Source organism: Eleutherodactylus coqui, chromosome 11 (assembly GCF_035609145.1).
Source record: "Eleutherodactylus coqui strain aEleCoq1 chromosome 11, aEleCoq1.hap1, whole genome shotgun sequence".
NCBI lineage: Eukaryota > Metazoa > Chordata > Amphibia > Anura > Eleutherodactylidae > Eleutherodactylus > Eleutherodactylus coqui.
The window spans coordinates 32,839,376-32,860,319 of NC_089847.1; the positions used below are offsets into that span (position 1 = coordinate 32,839,376).

At 42.1% G+C, this 20,944-nt stretch overlaps 1 protein-coding gene across 2 annotated transcripts in view; it reads left to right on the top strand.

Moving 5' to 3' along the window:
- The window catches only part of WWOX (WW domain containing oxidoreductase), a 919,890-nt gene that overhangs the window by 236,249 nt on the left and 662,697 nt on the right, over window positions 1–20,944 (top strand). For both annotated transcript variants that reach the window (XM_066583725.1, XM_066583726.1), the window contains exons 7-8: window positions 6,428–6,516; window positions 17,497–17,682. In XM_066583725.1, the coding sequence (XP_066439822.1) occupies window positions 6,428–6,516; window positions 17,497–17,682 (275 nt within the window). The remainder of the gene's footprint in view (window positions 1–6,427; window positions 6,517–17,496; window positions 17,683–20,944) is intronic.

Sequence of the window (20,944 nt, forward strand, 5' to 3'; positions counted from 1 at the left end):
TGGAACGCTTGGATGGAATGAGCTGACGGAAGCGTGAACAGAGTGTAATATATGCTGTAGGATAATATTGCCCTCTTGTCAACTACTGTTTTTTCCCTGAAAATAAGCCCTAGCATGATTTTTCTGGATTTTTGAGGATGCTCAAAATATAAGCCCTACTCCCAAAATAAGCCCCAAATACAGTTCATAAAAAAATTCAATTTAAATGTAAAAAAGTTAAATCAGTTGGCAATAGAATCCAGCAGAACAGATAGACCGTTCACCAAGAAAAACAGGCACTCCCAAAAGAATCGCACTCAAAAGACCCCAGGAGACCCAAAGCAATAAGGATTGGCAAGTGCTGGGATCTCACACACAGATCAGTTGTCACTTCACCCCTGAGCGCATTATATTAGAGCGTTGTGGCTCTCATTTGCCCAGAATGTGATGATATGACTATATTTGAATAAATTTGTTTTTCTGCTTAAGAATAAATGTAGATTGTTGTTCATGGAAAAATTAGACATCAACCTTAAATTAAGCCCTAACGCATTTTTGGAGAAAAAGTTAATATAAGACCATGTCTTATTTTTTTTGAAAAACATGATATAACAATATTAGATGTCGCCAAGGAGCACTACAATACAAAAACACAGGGCTGCCTTCGGAGGGCATCTATATAGCTTACAGAACTTCAGTGTGACTCTTAGTAGGTTTTATACTTTATAGTAGGCTATACATTTCCTTATATGTGATATAAAAGGGAAGACGTATTGGCAATGACTTACTGCTTATGAAAACCCTTGTCAAAATCTACAGGTACCAGGTGAATTTTGACACAGTCTTTGTCATGGATTTCACCTGCTCATTTGAAAAAGTGAAGTCCGCACTGAAAATCTGCAGCAAAAATCCTTTTGATGTAAGCGTAACGTAAAAATTTAAAACTGCAAAAAAAAAAAGTATAAAAATGACTATGTGGTAAAAAAAACATGGAGAGACATACGAAAGGGAATGCATTTCTCTGGTCCTGGGAGGATTATCATCCGTGTAGCAAATGTTACCTTGAGATTTAACGTATTAAATGGGTTTCCAGGAATTAACTGGTGATAGCCTAATCTCAGGACCTCACTGAGGGCCAAATAAACTCATATAGCGAGCCGGATTCAGCCTGCAGGCCCTAAGTTTGACATGCGTGGTAGATTTTTCTCACTGTGGACACGCAAAAAACGCTTACTGTTGCCCTCATCCACTCCCGCCTCGATTATTGCAACTCGCTGCTGATCGGCCTCCCCTGCACCAGACTCTACCCTCTCCAATCCATCCTGAATGCGGCAGCCAGGCTCATCTTCCTGTCCAGCTGCTACTCGGACGCCTCTGCCCTGTGCCGGTCACTGCACTGGCTGCCCGTTAAATACAGAATTCAAGTTAAATTGATTACCTTCATCAATAAAGCCCTCCACAGCGCAGCACCACCCTGCATTGCCTCCCTCATCTCAATCCATCAACCAGCCCGGGCTCTCCGCTCTGCTAACAAAACCAGACTGAGCGCTTCTTTAACTCAAACCTCTCATTCCCGCCTCCAAGAATTCTCCAGAGCAGCACCGGTCCTCTGGAACGCACTACCAAAGGCTACCCGAGCAATCCAGGACTCGCAGAACTTTAGGCGTGCTCTAAAAACGCACCTCTTCAGGGAGGCATACCACATTCCCTAAACCAAACCCCTCTGTACTCCGCCTGATAACATGCTCCCTGACCTACTGACTGCAATCCCTGCTAGCCACCATCAACTGCCCTGCAGTCACACTGATCCTGCCGTCACACAGCTGAACGTCTGACCATTGTCTATGTGTATAGCATCCCTCACTCTCCACCTCGCCATACCATGCACATCTCCAGCCCCTTTACCTTCTGTATCACCCCATTACTTGTAGTATGTAAGCTCGTTGGAGCAGGACTTTCACCCCTATTGTTTCCATCATCTGATTACTAAGTAACCGTGGTTTTGTAATGTTTGTACTTTTGTCTTTCTGTATTCCCCCTGTCCTTGTAAGCGCTGCGGAATATGTTGGCGCCATACAAATAAAGATTATTATTATTAGATAGAGAGATAGATAGATATGACATAGATAGATAAATAGATAGATATAGAATGGATATGAAATAGATATTAGATACATGATAGATATAGAATAGATATGGAATAGATAGATAGAAGTAGGCATGAGATGGATAGCTATCACTACTTAAGTCCTGAGTTCCACCACTCGGGATCCCCGGTGATCAGCTAGTGACTGATGAGCTCAGGTGAGCGCCGTGGCTGCAGTCCATACCCGGTACAGTGCCTTATGTTGTTTAGCGCCTGTACCCGGTATAGCAGCTTAATCCTATTCACTTGAATTGGATTGAGCCGCTCTTAGACCATGTGAACAATGAGCATGACGTCACAGGTCTGAGAAGAGTCTGCTGCCCTTTAGACAGATGATCGGTTAGGATCAACTATTAATGATCCCTGTTGAGCATAGGTCATCAAAACCCCTTTCAAAACACAATTGCAGCAAATTTTAACTTGACCTGTCAATGACTTTTGCTGTATTAACTATCATTTTAAAGTTTGCATGTAACGCATTGGGTGTCAAGTTAGCGCTCGCTACATGTGTAGCGTTCCTGTGGCTTTACGGTATCGAACAGGAGGGACTTCATCTATCGGACATTTTACATATATATTACGTTCATACAGTAAATCCCGTTTAACCCATTCCGCCAACTTTCCCAGTTAAAGAGGTATATTGTTTAAGTGCTGTTATAAATATTTTTGCCTAAGAAGCCTGCTATTCAAATGCATGCATATGTCTTCCCAGGCCAGGGTTATTGATTAAATAAGCGCTGTCCGCCATCTTACGTGCTCCAAAGCACCTTTTAAAGGCGCATATTACTTACCTGCGCTCGGAAAAATGCCAATTCGTTTTATTAAGAGGCATCGTCTGCGTAGAAATCGAAGGTTGTCAAATGTAATGGCGTGTGCTGAAGTACTCTTTGTCATCTAAATTTACCTGTAGTCATGTATTATTTATTTTTCTCTATTTTATATGCCATTATAATAAGTATTATGGCAGGGGAAAGCTTTTATGCACCAACACTCATTGTAGCTCTCCTCATTTCTTGCAATCTTTCAGGCAAATGTATCCATGCTTTATCCGGGTTTAACGTAAATCATATTTTACATTAGAAAGAAGAATTTGCAGTGAAAATTGCTGTAACGCGGCTGCTGAGACAGAACGGCGTGATCGTGTATTAGGACTAGAAGCGAGGAGTGAAGTCATACTTCAGCACCTCTTCCCACTGCTCTTTATATATGGGATGTGTGCTGGATAGGCCTTCACCTTGCTAAGGTTTTGGTTTCTTTTAAATATCATGGTTTGCAATGACCATTTGAAGATAGCTTTATGCATAGGGCAGATATATGATGGATGGAAGAGGAGATAAATACAATAATATGATATGTAGTGATAGCAAAATAGATACATGTGGCGATAGATAATAGTTATGTAGATGATAGACTGGTATTAGGTAGATAGGTAGGTGCATAGATAAACTATTATCCCCTATGACAGAATTCTTAAAAATAAAAAATGTCCTAAAGACTTCCATAAGGTAAGGGAGGTATGGGGCAATTCCTCGAATACAGTCCTGACACAAACTGCTTTTCTGAGCTTATTACATCAAATGCAACCCAACAATTGTTATAGGAAATATAGGATACATAGCTCTTTATGTTTTATATAGCTATTAGAGTTGAGCGAACGTACTCTTCCGAGCTCGATGCTCGTTTGAGTATTAGCATACTCGATGGTGCTCGCTAGAGAGAGAGAGAAAAAACAAAACACACAAACCAAAAAATAAAGCTCGGCACCCGGCGTCCCACATACAAAAATGCTCGAGTCTCCCATTGTAGTCAATGGGGTTCGTCACTCGAGTAGAGCTCTCAAATTTTACGTAAAGCTCGATTCGAATAACGAGGACCCGAGCATTTGGGTGCTCGCTCATCTCTAGTAGCTATGTATGTATATTTTGGTCTCTCTCTGCTTCACATAGTTCCAAGTCTCCAGTCTTCTCCTTTACTTTTTTTCTTATTTTGGGGGATAACAGTATGTGTATTAAATTTTCCTGTAATATCAGAATGGAATGAAGCACTTTATAGCTGTGTACCGGTATAAAAATGTGTTTTATATCTGACCTGGAACTGCACTTGTTTGTAAGTTTTTAATTATTGTTGAATAAAACAAGTATAAAAAAAAGAGATCTGGGTAATATTTTCAATAGACCTTAGATAGATGACAGATATTAGATAGAGAGAGAGAGAGAGAGAGATAGATAGATATGAGAGAGAGAGAGATATGAGAGAGATAGATAGATATGAGAGAGAGAGAGATATGAGAGAGATAGATAGATATGAGAGAGATAGATAGATATGAGAGAGATAGATAGATATGAGAGAGATAGATAGATATGAGAGAGATAGATAGATATGAGAGAGATAGATAGATAGATAGATATGAGATAGATAGATAGATATGAGAGAGATAGATAGATATGAGATAGATAGATAGATATGAGATAGATAGATAGATATGAGATAGATAGATAGATATGAGAGAGATAGATAGATATGAGAGAGATAGATAGATATGAGATAGATAGATAGATATGAGATAGATAGATAGATATGAGAGAGATAGATAGATATGAGAGAGATAGATAGATATGAGAGAGATAGATATGAGATAGATAGATATGAGAGAGATAGATAGATATTAGAGAGATAGATAGATATGAGAGAGATAGATAGATATGAGAGAGATAGATAGATAGATATGAGATAGATAGATATGAGATAGATAGATATGAGATAGATAGATAGATATGAGATAGATATATATATGAGATAGATAGATAGATATGAGAGAGATAGATAGATAGATATGAGAGAGAGAGATAGATAGCTATGAGATAGATACATATTACATAGATAGATATGAGAGAGATACATATTACATAGATAGATATGAGATAGATAGATAGTATAGAGATTCCAAGATGGCACCCGCTCTCTATGCCAAATGCTGGCTGCGTACTCTGGGGAAAGTGGAGAGTCGGTCCTTCTGTGTCCAGACCTCATTATGGGCCACATAAAATCACGTAGTGGGCCGGATTTGGCCTGTGGGCCTTGAGTTTGACACATGCAATAGATAGATTAAATAAGAGAGATAGATAGATTAGACAGATATAGAATAGATATGAAATAGATATTAGATACATGATAAATATGGAATAGATATAAAGTAGGTAGAGAGAGAGGTAGACATGAGATGAATAGGTATATATGAGGTAGGTATTAGATATTAGATGGATGTGAAGTGTATAGAGAGGTACTGCGGTATAAGAAAGAGATACTTTAGGTAGATATTGGATGGATAGATTGACAGCGGATAGATAGATATGGGATAGATATGAAAAGGATGAATATGAGATGGATAGGTAGATATGAGATATTGTAGGTGTTAGACAATTGGTTGTGAGATGTAGAGATAGATAACAAGAAACGAGAAAGAGAGATATACTGTAGGTAGATATGAGATAGACAAATGCCAACAAGAAAGATAGCAAATTATGTTTGATATAAATATTACATATACTGTAGATATGCAAATGTAATATGTTTATAAATAAAATCCAAATTGTATTGCGTAACTTAATATTTCAGTTTTCCCCCCAATATTTTTCTTTTCCAGATATTCTACTAACAAATCTTTGCTAATTAAAAAAGAGATACTGTAGATATTAAAGTGACAGATATATATGAGAGAGATGCAATAGATGATTAATAGATGATACATCTGAGATGATTATACATCTCACAAAGTTTCTGTTATCTGATATTCAGTTAATATGGCTATAGATGTACAGTAGTAGTGGTGGGAGAGCTAAACCCATTTTTGTTGTATTATAGCTGTGTCCACGTCACGTTCGGTATAAGGTGAAGACCCCCATCTTTGCGATTGCGGTTTTGTATTTGTTTGTGCTCCCCATCATGTAGACCTCACAGGCTGTTTGGCAGGAAATGGTTAATCCATTCTTCTGCTCTGTGATGGATTGTGTTACTTGACAGAGTGAAGGATCCTTGGCGCTGTCTGTTTTTAATTCATAGCCTTTAATAAACTTGTTAGACACCTATGCACTGTGTTTAGCCACTCTGCAGTGCTACAGTGCTACCTCTGGCAGCGAACACTCGTCCCTCATTCACTTGAGTGATTTACACCCACTGTGGGCATTTTATATTAAGCACACGGACTCGGATATATTCCACAGCACATTAAGTGTAATGCGATATCTTCATCCAAGTTTACAGTTATTTATCATTTACTTTTCTTCTTTTTTTTTTGCATTGCAGCACAAAGCGAAAATAGAAGTCATGTGCCTGGATCTTGCCTCCCTCCACAGTGTGCAAAGCTTTGCCGAAGCCTTTAGGAGCAAAGACCTGTAAGTATATATGAAGGGTTGTATATATATCTGTAGGAAATGAAGCAACTGTATTCCATACCCCATCAGCATGAAATAAACTATAGGCAAGACCATATTTTTCATTAGCATTATAGTTAATCTGACAGTCATTTTAAAGGGGTCGTCTTTTACTATGAATGACCTGTCCTCAAAATAGGTCAATAGTAGTTGATTGGCAGAGGTCCACCAGTTAGGATCCCCACTAATCAGCTGTTTGCCACAACAGCCCAGGAAGGACATAGCCCTGTCCTTATTGAAGCAGTCTGGATTGGTATGGCAGGCACAGCTTCCATTAAATTCAATGGGAGTTATGCCTGCAGTACTAACCCAGGTACCGCAATGTTGACAGTGCTATCTCCTACCTGTGTTGTCTGTGCTGAAAATAGGTCATTAATAATACAAGTTCTGGGCAAACCCTTTAAGGATTGAACCAATTTTTTATTTGGTTGATCAGCTACTCTAGATTTAAAGTGGAGTCCAGTAATGTTTGTCATAGTCTCTCACAAACATCAGTGAGTCACAGTTAAAAGGTACTTTAGGTGTCGCCTGGGAATTTTGGATCACAATATTGTTTGGTTGGACACCGCCTAAAAAGGAGTTATTTAACCCCTTAAAGACCAAGCGCACTATATATATGGTGCTTGGTACTAGGCTTTAATCCCAGCGATAGTAAAAATACGGCGGGGGATTAAAGCCCCTGCTGCTGCAATCAAGCAGAAGCAGGAAGGGTTGTCAGCTGTTAGTCACAGTTGAGAATCCAAAGGAGAAGTATACTCGCTAAGGCGCATTACTCGAGCGAGCAGTGCCTTAGCCGAGTACCTCCCTGCTCATCTCTAAAGATTCAGGGGCCGGCACGGGTGACAGGTGAGTTGCGGCGGGGAGCGGGGGTGGGGGAGAGGGAGAGAGAGATCTCCCCTCCGTTCCTCCCCGCTCTCCCCCGCCGCTCCCTGCCCGCCGCCAACCCCCAAATCTTTAGAGGCGAGCGGGGAGATACTCGGCTAAGGCACTACTCGCTCGAGTAATGCGCCTTAGCGAGTATACTTGCTCATCGCTAATAAATAGCATGATTTGCGCTTTTGCTAGATATCACAATGGCTGCTACATGAATATAAGTCGTCTCAAAGTGCAGTGACCAATTACAATTGGCCAATCTGTCTAATTATGAAGTTGTATGGTAGAGCAGGCTGTGTCGTTGCATAGATGGGCATCATGAGGAATTTGGAATTTCTTGGCCACGACTGAGATGTCAAGAATAAATCGCAGCATGGACGGCCGGGGTGAAACCTTCATATTTGTTTCTATGAAATCTTTCATGTCAGAGGTTCTGTTGCTTTATGGGAAAAATATCTGTTTTCTTCTTCTCCTGTGTCCTGCACCATTCTCACATTTTGGAAGGATACTATTATTTTCTTGGCTTCCTACATCTCATGCCCCTCGCCTCTACTTGGGAGCTTTCACCTGACAATCCATCTGTCAATAAACACTACATTGTCTTTTGTTTCTGTTTTAATTCTTGCTGTTTTACGTTGGAGAGGAGCCAGACCACACACACTGTACGCTCTCCAGACGGGGCTGCAAAAGTCTGCGCTGGACAAATAGGACTCTGTGCTGGATAATGACATTATATGCAAAGTGGGTTACGGTGGACTTGTTTGCTGGGAATGTAGACGGGATGGGGCAGTAGAGTGTGTCACCTGCCTTTCTTTTCCCTGCAGCAGTATTGCAGTATTCATTTGAAGTTTGCACACTGATCTGCATATGGTGACTTTTTAAAAGTTTATGCAATTTTCCTCTTCTAGGTCATACGAAGAGATGAGCGAGTATATTCGCGAAGGCACATTACTCGAGTGAGTAGTGCCTTAGCCGAGTATCTCTCCGTTCGTCCCTAAAGATTCGGGGGGCGGCGGGGTGACAGGTGAGTTGCAGCGGGGGGTGAGAGGGAGAGAGAGATCTCCCCTCCGTTCCTCTCCGCTCTACCCCGCCGCTCCCCGCCCCCGCCGGCCCCTGAATCTTTAGAGACGAGCGGGGAGATAATCGGCTAAGGCACTATTCGCTCGAGTAATGTGCCTTAGCGAGTATACTCGCTCATCTCTAGTCATATGCTATAATTATTAGTGCATTATAATATTGCTGCACACACTATACTATAACTACTCTATATACTGTATACACACACCTGCACACATACAGTATGTACAAGGGGGAGTCAAACTTTATCCACTATAGAATTCATTTTTCAACTTTTTTCAACTTTCAGAAAAGACAAATCCATTATTTATCAACATAATATCCCTGCTTTTTGATACATTTTGTCCATATGTCAACAAGCTTATGTATTCCCTTATTAAGCTGAACTGCGAGCCACGAAGGCACCGCTGTCTTCACCAGGCGTCAATCTTCATCCTCTTAAGGCTTCTTTATGGGGCACCAAACAGATGATTGTCTGGTGGGGCAAAATCAGGACTGAGGGAGGATGCTTTAAGACCCCAAAACCACATTTTTCCTGATAATGTTGCAATACTCGTCCTTGAGAATCCTAGAAAACTGTAAGCATCAACTTTCTTGGTTGGTGATTGAGGATGTTTCCATTCCAGTAGGTATGAGATAGGTATATATAACAGAGATCTAGGCATGAGAGGTGTAGGTAGGAAAGAGATGAATATGAGTACGTTATGGGAAAGGCAGGTATGATATTGATACGAGAATAACATAGTTGTGTTGTAGTAAAAATAATATAAATGTTTCTTAAATCAGCCCAGGCAATTTAAATCCATGAAAATCCATTGACTGTCATCTACTCCATTTATTGCGTATTACGCGGCCTTGCGTCACACACGTAATACAGGGTGAAAAAACATCCATGGACATGAGCCCATAGATACAACTGAGATATATGTATAAATATATATATATATGTGTGTATATATATATATATATATATATATATATGAGAGTGATGAATATGAGATAGAGAGGTAGGTATGAAGGAGATGGATATGTGAGAGATATGGGATAGATATATAAGAGAAGAAAAGCTGTAACAGAGATAGATACAAGACTGATGGATATTAGAGATTTCTAGGATGGGTAGGTAGATATTGAAAAAACAGTAGATATAGGAGAGATATACAGGGTGGGCCACGAGGAGTACCCCTGCACCACACTCTTATGAAAGCGGTCTAAAAGAAAATCTCTGTGTCACTCATATCAACCAATCACAGCACAGCTCTCATTTCTTATACTGCCGAGGTAAAATGAAAGCTGCACTGTGATTGGTTTCTGTGGGTACCAAGGAGATTTTCTTTTAGACCGCTTCCATAAGAGTGTGGTACCGGCTTACTCCTCCGTGGTCCACATTACCCATCTCTCCTATCGCTGCGAGAGAAAAATCGCACATGTAGGTGAACCCGTTAAAAACAATGGATTCTTATCTGTGAATCTCGCAACGCACGGAAATCCTACAGGAATATCACCCGTGTCAATACACCGCCAGAGAGAAGGAGATGTGAAACAGAGGGGTGGATCGTAGATAGATACAGGGGTTTATCAAAATAATGGAAACCTCTACATGTTTATTATCAACCCTAGGTGTTTCTATTCGGCCAGGCTCAGACAAACGGGTCAGATCCTGCATGCGGGAGGCCTGCATTTCCGCCGTGAGCCCGGCGGGTCACCCTGCGTACGGCACTTACCTGTATTGCGGATAACCGCTGAGGCTCGCAGGCGGTCAAGCGCAGTACATTTTATTTTTGTTTGTTTGTTGCTAAGCGATGGTAATTGCTTGTGGGCTGCGGGTCGGACACCTCCATTGACATCAATAGAAGCCTTCTGCGCGGATTCTGTGGTAAAATAAAGCATCTTACAATTTTTCTTCTGCGTGTCGAAAACGCAATTCGTATTCACATGTGTGAAGGGAAAATCCAAAATGCATGTCTTTCAATGCTTGCATTTTACCACGGAAGGTCCATTTGGACTTCGATCACGAAATCCGTAATTCACATCCGGTCATGTGAGACCGGCCTTAGTCTGACAAACCCCTGTATGTAGTTATTAAAGTCCAAATTACATTTTTTTCAACATTTTTTATTTTGAGCATATTTTACTAATGAGTCCTCAGTAATTAGAGCGCCAGTCCTTAGAGCTTGTGAGGGTAGATATGTCGCCCCCTGTGTGTTGTATCTGTATTCTCTCGGAGCCCGATAGACATAATTATCCACATTGTTATCCATGTAAGCCTTATTTATATCGCAGCTCTGCTGTATAATCCCAGCCGCATCCAGGCCACTTATTTTCTTCCTCCCAGGACTTAGGCGCTTGTCGTGTGTACGGAAGCATGCAGCAGTTAGGGGACTTTGTGAACTCCATTACAGCGCTGTATTTCTCTAGGGAATCAGAAGAACGGGCTGTCATTGGGAAAAAGTAACGTACTAATACATGTAATGCTTTTGTCAAAATGATTTGACCACGGTCCTTAAAAGCAGTCGTCTGTAACCCTCGGGCAATTTCATATTTTTCTAATCATTTCAGCATCGGTTTACAAGCTTGGCGTGCGGCAATAAATCAGAGCCAGTCTTACCCGTAATTAGCTGGCAGGTTTTTCGACATGTAATTGCGTTGTTTACATGTACGTGTAGATTTTTCCCATTCCGTATAACAGGTACTCGGAGCCACAATTATCACAAAGGGATTTATAGTCAGTAAATGAAGGGGAAATTGGATATTACGCTAGATCAGAAGGAATATTTGGGGTAATGATGTCGTTTTTGTGGCTGCTGCGTCGTGAAATGTAAAAAAATATTAATGATGAGAATTAAAGGGAACCTGTCACTAGTTTTCTGTAGTTTAAACCAATAGCAGCGTTATAATAGTGATATTCCCAGATTGCCTTTCTTGCTAATCGCTGGTTGAAAATCTTCTGCGCCATATTTGAATACAGCCGGCGGTCCATTGGGCGGACTGGACTGTCACCGTTAGCTGTGTTTTTTTTTTTCTACAAAGTCCACTTTTTCATCCACCTGTGACATCTAGGACTTGGTTCGCATCATCCATGCACCGCTCTGAAACCTTGCGCCATTTATAGGCAGATTCGAGTAGCTCATCTGCGCATGCGCTGGGAGCTGACTGCACAGCGCAGGCACAGGATTTCAGAGAGATGTGTGGATGACGGGGCATAAGGTTGCTGCTGTAGCCCCGCTGGCTCCAGCACTGTCTTTGAGTTGTTCATACTCCCCATACCCCGCGAACCAACTCTTCTATGATTTGGCTCCTGCCGCTGTGAATGTGTGATCTGGGCAGTCTTCCCTCTCAACTTTGCCAATCAATTCTGATGGCACCCATTGTCTTGAGCGGTGGGGACCGACCAACTTGACACATTCACAATAATAAAGTAGGACGTTTTATATTCCTTTAATCTGGAATCAATGAGACTGGATATCTACACAGATTTTCTGGATTAGCAGATGGTTTTAGAAAAGTGTATTCAAAGTATGTAACTATTTAAAGAACAGAAAAAAAGTAAACCTTATTCCAAAAACAGCGGCACACTTGTTCATGGACTATATGCACTGCCGGCTCTAGGCTAGAGGGCTCCTGTCCGTGTGGGTTTTTTCTTGTTCCCACTTAATAAGAGAAAAAAACTGATTGTGCAGTAAACAGCAAGACAGCAACATACCCATACCGGAATAGCTCAATGAATAAGTTCAGCACCAGAATCAAGCTCATAACATAAATGTAGCACCAGAATAAACCTCATAAATACAGCATGAACCAACCTCATAACATAAAAACAGCCCCAGAACCATCCTCATAACATAAAAACGGACCCAGAACCAAGCTCATAACATAAATATGGTACCAGAACCAAGCTCATAACATAAATACAGCCCCAGAACAAAGCTCATAACATAAATATGGCACCAGAACCAAGCTCATAACATAAATACAGCCCCAGAACCAAGCTTATAACATAAATACAGCCCCAGAACCAAGCTCATAACATAAATATAGCCCCAGAACCAAGCTCATAACATAAATACAGCCCCAGAACCAAGCTCATAACATAAATACCATAGCAGAACTAAGTAATGTTGGTGTGCCAATGGGCTGACAGCGGTGTCCTAGAATATTTGAGGAGAGGAGAAAGTCAGGAGTAGATGATTGATGTAGCTCCACAACACACTGCTGCACTGAGGAATAAGATCATCTTCCTCCGCAGGCAAACCTAAGGGGCTCACGATCACCCCCAGCCTACACCCGTCTAGTGTCCCCCCTTTAATCTGGTGGTTAGTGCCCTGTACAACCAAACAGGTTCCATGTCTCTAAAGCCAGCCATGACTGTATGGGGCATTGAAGCTCACTTGCATTCAAGTGGGCTGAGCTGCAGTACCAGTTACAGACCAATGGATAAGGAGCACAAAATGTTACCACAAGGTACACAATGACTGCTGGATTATCACTCTTTCTAGACTATATTAACCCTTTCCAATCCACTGTCTGACGTCTAAAGACATTATGATTTAAAGCTGTCGGATGATGCCCCTCTGGGTTCTCTTACTGTATATTGCCAGCCTCTCTGCTGTCGGAGCCTATCCAACGTGTCTCCTGACGCATTAAGGGCTTTAACCAGCAGATAGCGCTGTTGTATAACAGCAGAAAAAGGGTGCGCCCCCTAGGAAAACCAGGATACAAATTGGATTGGAAAGGGTTAAATGCCAGATTAAAAAAAATTACTGTAGGATTAATATATTTGACCTGTGTGTGTAAATGTTATATATATTGGATTGATACATACTACACCATGTGTGTTACTATATGCTGTCCGCGGTTATCAAACTGTGTGACACAATCTGTACACAGCGTGTCTTTTTCCTTGTTTGAGGACAGTTTTGCAGATTACGGCTGCATTGTAACATGGCTTTCATAATAATTGTTCCGATCGAAACCTGGGGACAAAATTTCGACCTTCGCGGTCACTTTATAGTATTCCTGCTTAATTGCACAGAGCCCTATTCCCTACAATAGCTATAGGGCAAATTATTAGTGTGACCAGTAGTCAGTACGACACTCGTCTAAGAATGTCCTTGGTGTTTTATAGACCTAGTTAACAACATCATAAAAGCAACGCAGGCTTTAGAGCATGCATTATAAAGAAAAGCCGAGACGTGTATTGTATGGAAACGAAAATTCTCCAATAAGTCTCCCCGCACTGACTCAAAAAACAAGAAAAAAAAAAAGTTCTACGCCGAAGTCACAGCTCAACGTTGAATTTAAAATTCAGTCCTTGTCCCCGCAGACATTACAGGTCAGGTTGAAGTTCCAGATCTCGAAATAATTCAGGTGAGATTTCTGATAGGGTTGTGATAGGGTCACTTTAGGATAACATGAGCAGATAGTGTTTGAAGAATTATGTCTTGGCTTGTTTGCTCTAGCAGGGGACTTGCCTTCACCGCGCAGGTAGTGAACCTTTCAGTTCCTTCTGTTTTTTTTATGATAAACATAGCATGGAAGTCAAGGCAGGAGATGGGGGGAGAGCGAAGACAGCAGCTGCTCGAGGGAACGAGGGGATACATTTCTGGTGCTCCCATTTAATTCCTGTAGAATTTTATCGAGAGTGGCTTCGGGGTCACTTGACAAGTGACCAGGAGCTGCTCACATCTCTCAAGTCACCTTGTCATGACAATCATGCTAAATCACTCGCCGTATCACTCTTCACACAAAGAGCCATGTATCTATCTGCATCTCAGGGCTTTCACGCCATTGGAGTTACTGCCGAAGGGGTGTTTTAAGGGTAACGAAAGAGTTCTTAAATTTTGGGCATAGACTACACTAGGAAGTAACAGAGGGCGCAGACTGATAGAAAAGAGTGAAAAAAGTGATGTTTGTAAGGGGACTGTTTGACTCGCAATTCATGGTTGACCTTAGATAAACGTCAATGGGTGGGGAGTAGAGATGAGCGAGCGTACTCGCTAAGGCTAACTACTCGAGCGAGTAGGGCCTTAGCCGAGTATCCTCCTGCTCGTCTGTAAAGATTCGGGCGCCGGCGACGGGCGGGGAGCAGCGGGGGAGTGCGGGGGGTAACAGAGGGGAGATCTCTCTCTCCCTCTCTCCCCCCTGCTCACCGCCGCAACTCACCTGTCACCCACGCCGGCAGCCAAATCTTTACAGACCAGCGGGAGGATACTTGGTTAAGGTACTACTCGCTCGAGTAATTAGCCTTAGCAAGTATACTCGCTCATCTCTGGTGGGGAGTCCTCTTCACCAACGGTAGTGTCTGCAAAAGCAGGATGTCTTTGGCACTATTTAGATAGTTCCATAACACTAAAAGGCTAAAATTGTTCTGACTGAACTGAATTAAATATACATTTTTCACCACTCAGCATCTGTCTCTGTGCCAAATTTTTCATCTTTCGGAAATTTTTAATAGCTAGTGGAAATGTATTTAAAGGAATGGTCCACTTTTGCAATTTTTTTTTATTGCTTCACTTTATCTAAACTGAAAATGAAATAATTTTGCAAATACAGTAGTCTTAATCTTGGATCATTTTGTGTCTACAGCTCAATTGCAGGCCTGTGTCTCTCCATGGCAACAGACTACTAACAAATCCTGTGTAGTCTGATTCTGCAGTTGGGTTCCAGTCCATCCCTTCTCCTAGTTCTCATTTATATACTGTAGATTTTGTAGTTTAGCAAGACGATGAGGACAGATGGATGCCAATGAAAGTGCAGGAGTGGACTATATAGGGTTTGTTAGTACTTTGTTACCGTGGAGAGACGCAGGCCTTCATCAGACCTGTAGACACAAAATTATACAAGATTTTTTATTTTGATCATTTGCAAAATTGCTTCATGTTTTCATTTTTTCATGTCATGGGACATAGATGGACATTCCCTTTAAGCATTTTAAAGTACAAAGACAAACATATATAAACACAGTAGGGAAACTATATGATGCCAAAAGTGGTGTAAAAAGTTACAAATTTCACTGACAAGGCTTTACTTCCACAAAAATTTGCAACTGTTTACATTTGTGCTGAATTACGACACTTTGGGATGAAAAAAGTGTGTGGGGCTTGTCAGAGGGGGCGTGGCCACGCCATTCCAACAGATTTAAGAATAATTCTCCAGAAGCTGGTGTGAATTATGCCAGAAATGTACGTCAGCTTGTAGTTGGCATATACCGTATATACCGGCGTATAAGACGACTTTTGAACCCCGAAAAATCTGCTCTGCAGTCGGGGGTCGTCTTATGCGCCGGTAATACAAAAAAAAAAGTGTAAAAAAAAAAAATTTTATTACTCACCTCCCACGGCGTTCTGTCGCGCTCCGGCAGGATGTCGCTCGCTCCGGCAGGCTGTCGCTGGCTCCTCGTCCCCGCCGCAGCATAGCTTTCTGAATGCGGGGCTTGAAATCCCCGCTTCCAGAAAGCTAATACACACGCCGGCAGCCATGACAGCATTGAATGGCTGTGATTGGCTAAAGCACACGTGGCTTCAGCCAATCACACTATTCAATGACATCATTGAATGGCTGTGATTGGCTGAAGGCGCACGTGTTAGCAATCACACCCATTCAATGATGTCATTGAATAGTGTGATTGGCTGAAGCCACGTGTGCTTTAGCCAATCACAGCCATTCAATGATGTCATGGCTGCCGGCGTGTGTATTAGCTTTCTGGAAGCGGGGATTTCAAGCCCCACATTCAGAAAGCTATGCTGCGGCGGGGACGAGGAGCGAGCGACAGCCTGCCGGAGCGCGACAGAACGCCGGGGGAGGTGAGTAATGAATTTTTTTTTTTTTCTCCACTGAATACCGGCGTATAAGGTGACAGTTGGGGGGTCGTCTTATACGCCCCGTCGCCTTATACGCCGGTATATACGGTATTTCTTTTTAGGTGCACAATTGGCCCGAGATTCACCTAGAGGTTGGGCATATTTTGCCCCTGCAGGGATCATGTTAGCGTCAGTGTTTGAAACCCCACCAATCAACTATAGATGACCTATCCTTAATCCCCATCGATCAACTATAGATGACCTATCCTTAATCCCCATCGATCAACTATAGATGACCTATCCTTAATCCCCATCGATCAACTATAGATGACCTATCCTTAATCCCCATCGATCAACTATAGATGACCTATCCTGGACCACTGTTGATCAACTACTGATGACCTCATGAGGAGAGTTCATCATCAGTTCAGTCCTGGACATCCCCTTTTATATAAGTCTAAATGCATTAAAGCGCTGATCAGCTATGCCAGTGGATGCATCCCATGGCCGACCAGACACATACATTAAGCATATGAATGCCCAGCCTGCAGAGAGAGGCGCTGAAAGACTAAAGGTCCATTTACACGGGACGAATGTCGGGCAAACGATGCCCGACACTCGTCCCCGCACATACTCACTCTTGTGCTGCTGCACAAGAGCTAGTATCATTGGCTCACAGCGGGGCAGCTGGAGGAGATTTCTCTCCTCACAATCCCCTGCCCCTCTCCATTGACATAGCGGCCATTCAATACTGAATGGCTGCTATTTACATCGTCTATGCTGCATAAACGATGGACGATGAGCTGATCGCTCCGTGTAAATAGTTGCCGTTCAGTATTGAACGGCCGCTATGTTATGTCAATGGAGAAGGGCGGGGGAACGCGAGGAGAGAAATCTCCTGCAGCCGCCCCCCTGCTGGCCGCTCTGTGAGCAAGCCAGCGCTACTAGCTCCTGTGCAACAGCACGGGAGTGAGGACACACAGGGATGAGTGTCAGGCATCATTTGCTTGGATGCCATGGATGTTTGCTTTAGAGTAATACCAATATGTAGACTAATGTTTATTGTTAACGATCTGCAGAAGGTAGACTGGGAAAAGCAGTGGTTGGTCTTCTCATCCATGTTTGGCCCTTGAAGCTGTTGAATGGGATATTTTGAATGCATATAATATATAAAATGTTTTGTCTTTTACAGACCACTCCATGTCCTCATTTGCAATGCTGCAGTCTTTGGGGTTCCCTGGCAGCTAACGGAAGATCACCTTGAAATGACTTTTCAGGTCAATCATCTCAGCCATTTTTACTTGGTCTCACTCCTGCAAGATATATTACGGCAAACTGTCCCATCAAGAGTGGTTATGGTGTCTTCAGAGTCCCACAGGTTGGTCAACTGAAAATAAAATGGAGATAACATGAAGTCATATTTCCCTCCCCTCCCGTTTTGTTTTCAACCACTAGTCCTACGGTATACATGGCTCACAACTCTACAAGCCCCTTTCCAGAGGATTAACTATGTGGAGTGCAAAGATCAAAGCTAAACTCTAGTCCTTATGATTGAGGGGCCCTAATGACCTTTCTGCCACATTGCAAAACACCAGTGTAACAACTGGCACATAGGGGGGCACTCTTACACATTCTTGGGGCCCAAGACCTGTAAGTTATACCTTTGACCTTTTCAGAATGCAGCTGCTGCAGAAATAGGTTCATTGTCAAAGTATCAGCTACTAAAACTTCCGGCAATAAGCCATTACCGTTGGAGAAGACTGCTGTAACCAAACAATTGTAGGATTTGTAGCAAGCTGGGGTCACTCACCTGCTGATCGACGACCTGTCGGTTTCGGACATGGGCACCACAAATGTAGAAAATGGCTCAGGAGACTTAGAGCTCTTTTAAATCTGGCGCCTGCCAGTATTTATTGTACACAATACAGTCAAAACATGAACAGCACTCCAGTATATCACAAAATCCAGGGTTCATAATAACCCGCAGGGTCACCATCACTATCCCGCACGGGGTGTCTAGATGTGATCCATCTCTTTAGACTAATGTAACGGTCCTAGAACTGCTCCGCGGTGGACCTCAGGCTCACAGTCCAGATGGCTGCGCCTACAGCCACTCATTCTGGCTGGCAGCCATCATTCCGCCCCCTGAGTGTGGCAGGAACTGATCCTTTTATCTCACCTCCTGCCACACCCATAGATGTTAACTGTCTTTCACTAGTACCAGAAGGTCTGTCTGCAGCCCCCTACAGGCCCTTCTCTGTACTGCACTTCTAATGATTATATGGATTCCATCCAAATAAGGGCTCTCTCACACGGGCATCTGTAGCCCACATATTACGCAGTGCTAAAAGCTAATTGATTTCTATTGGGCCACTCACACCTGCATTTTTTTTCACGCACGTGCAAAAAAATGCAGCATGTCTTACTTAGGGTGCAAATTACGCATGTAATACACACCAATTTAGGCTAAGGAGATTTAACATACACAGCAAATCCCCATGCACATACATACTTGCTGTGTACTGCATATTTTACACGCGTGAAAAATATGCACATAATATACTGGACACATACACCCGTGTGAGTGAGCCCTAAATACATGACCTTGTAACCTTCTCCACAGCTAGAGCTATTCTATTTTGTGACTCTCTTCATTAGGTAATAGAATTGGTCCCAAGCAGAGACCCCCACCACCACCTTGTGACATCTTTACGATGTATTTGGGTATTACAGACATGGCTTTTTCCTTTTGTAACTCTTTGAAGTTCAAGAAGGGGAACATCTTTGCCGTACAAGCCTTTTTTTAAACCAGTATTTTCTTTAAAGCGACCTTCCAAATTTGGATCCAAATTCTGTCCCAAGACTGGAGAGAGAGGGGACTATATTACCTGTAGTTGCTATTCTCTGCCATACCCCCGATCCACCAGTTCTGGGGCACATGTTGGGCCATCCAAGATGCCCAATGCAATTTTCTAGCTAGGTAATGCATACTGTGCATTGCTCTGATTGGCTAACACTGAGCACATGACCAGCTTTGGCCAATCAGAGAGCAGGTATAGTGCATTGGCAGTCTAACACTACCAATGCACTGTGTATCGACAATAAATGATACTCGTAAATGAGACTCGAATCCAGCAGATTGGAAGCCCAGCAAAGAAGAACAACTGCAGGTAATATAGCCCGTTTCCCCTGCTGTCTGGTGATAGAATTGTGTCCCAGAACCGGAGGGTCCCTTTAAAGATTTCTTCCATTGTAGATACTACTACGCATTTGATATAGTGAGAATTTTGTAGTCATAAGGGTCCGGTATCCTTCATGGTTTCATCTGAAGTGTTTATATTGGATGATTTAGAGTTGAAAATGTGAAGTGTGGATGGAGCATCTTTTTTGTAGAACTCTGCACTGTGCCTCTCCTCTGTTATTCCTCCTGTAAATGTATGAATAAATTGACCATTTCTCATCAGAAGTGTGTGTCCCAGCAGCTATTGGACGGTTTTGGGACACTCCATGTTGACAAAAGACACGGTAACGCCAATATATGAATTTATTTACATATTTCCAGGAGGAATAACAGAGTAATCGTGCAATACAGAGTTCAAAGAAATGTTACTACAAAATTGCCGTTTTATGGGGTGGAAAAGTGGACAGGAAAGTGAACAGGTCCTCTTAAAAGAAAATTTGTGTAGCATAAGGTACTACATACTGTCTTGTATGAGTGAAAGTGAGACATTCTATAGGAAAAAATGAGCAAGGGAATCTAACGTGGGTTTTTTTTGCCTTGCCCTAGTCGGTGTATTTATACCTACTCTATATTAATCATGATATATGCCCCTTTTCCCATTGCGAATTTGAGTCACCCATTGAGCAGTCTCGAAGATGGAATAATAATAATTGATTGCATCTGAATGCCGTGACCTTTATTGATTTGTCATTCAACAACTTCGGCATCTACCCAAGAAGAAGAAGAAGATATACTGAAATCTAAGTAGTCTACTGAAAGGTGGGAAGGCTTGGTCTGTTCATGGGTTGATGTAGAATTAATTCCTCTCTTCATAGAGGAATGGTCTACAAAAAATGAATCCCAGCCGTCTACCTGAGAATTTCTGCTTTCCCTCCCGGAAAGATCTGAATCCCTTATTCTTTCAGGTATAACTACCCTGTTTCCCTGAAAATAAGACAGTGTCTTATATTAATTTTTGTGTATAATCCGGCAAATTATTGAAGGTCATCGTTTTGTAGAGGCACTCAATTTCTCGCTTAAACTATAATCATTAGGAAACAATTCCATAACTTCATTACTAGTGGAATTAAATTAAACAGCAATCACTATTAATGAGCATCTTATGGAACTGTTGTACAGGAAGGTATCAATACAAATACAATTCTACAGTTTTCCTAAATCACTCATAAATTGGGTTGCCTATTTAAGGTCTGAGGGATTAAATAACATGGTTGTTGGTGAGGTTTTCTTTTGTCCTTTTGAAGATGCAGTACTTAAAAAAAAATTGCGGAGAAGCAAAGCGGTAGAAATTTTGTCTTTCAAATAGAGTAGAACAACTCAGCAAGTCTTCCCCTTCATGGAAGCTGCTTCTACGGCTTGCCACAAGGCATATAGAACGTAGTATGGGCACCAAGAAGAT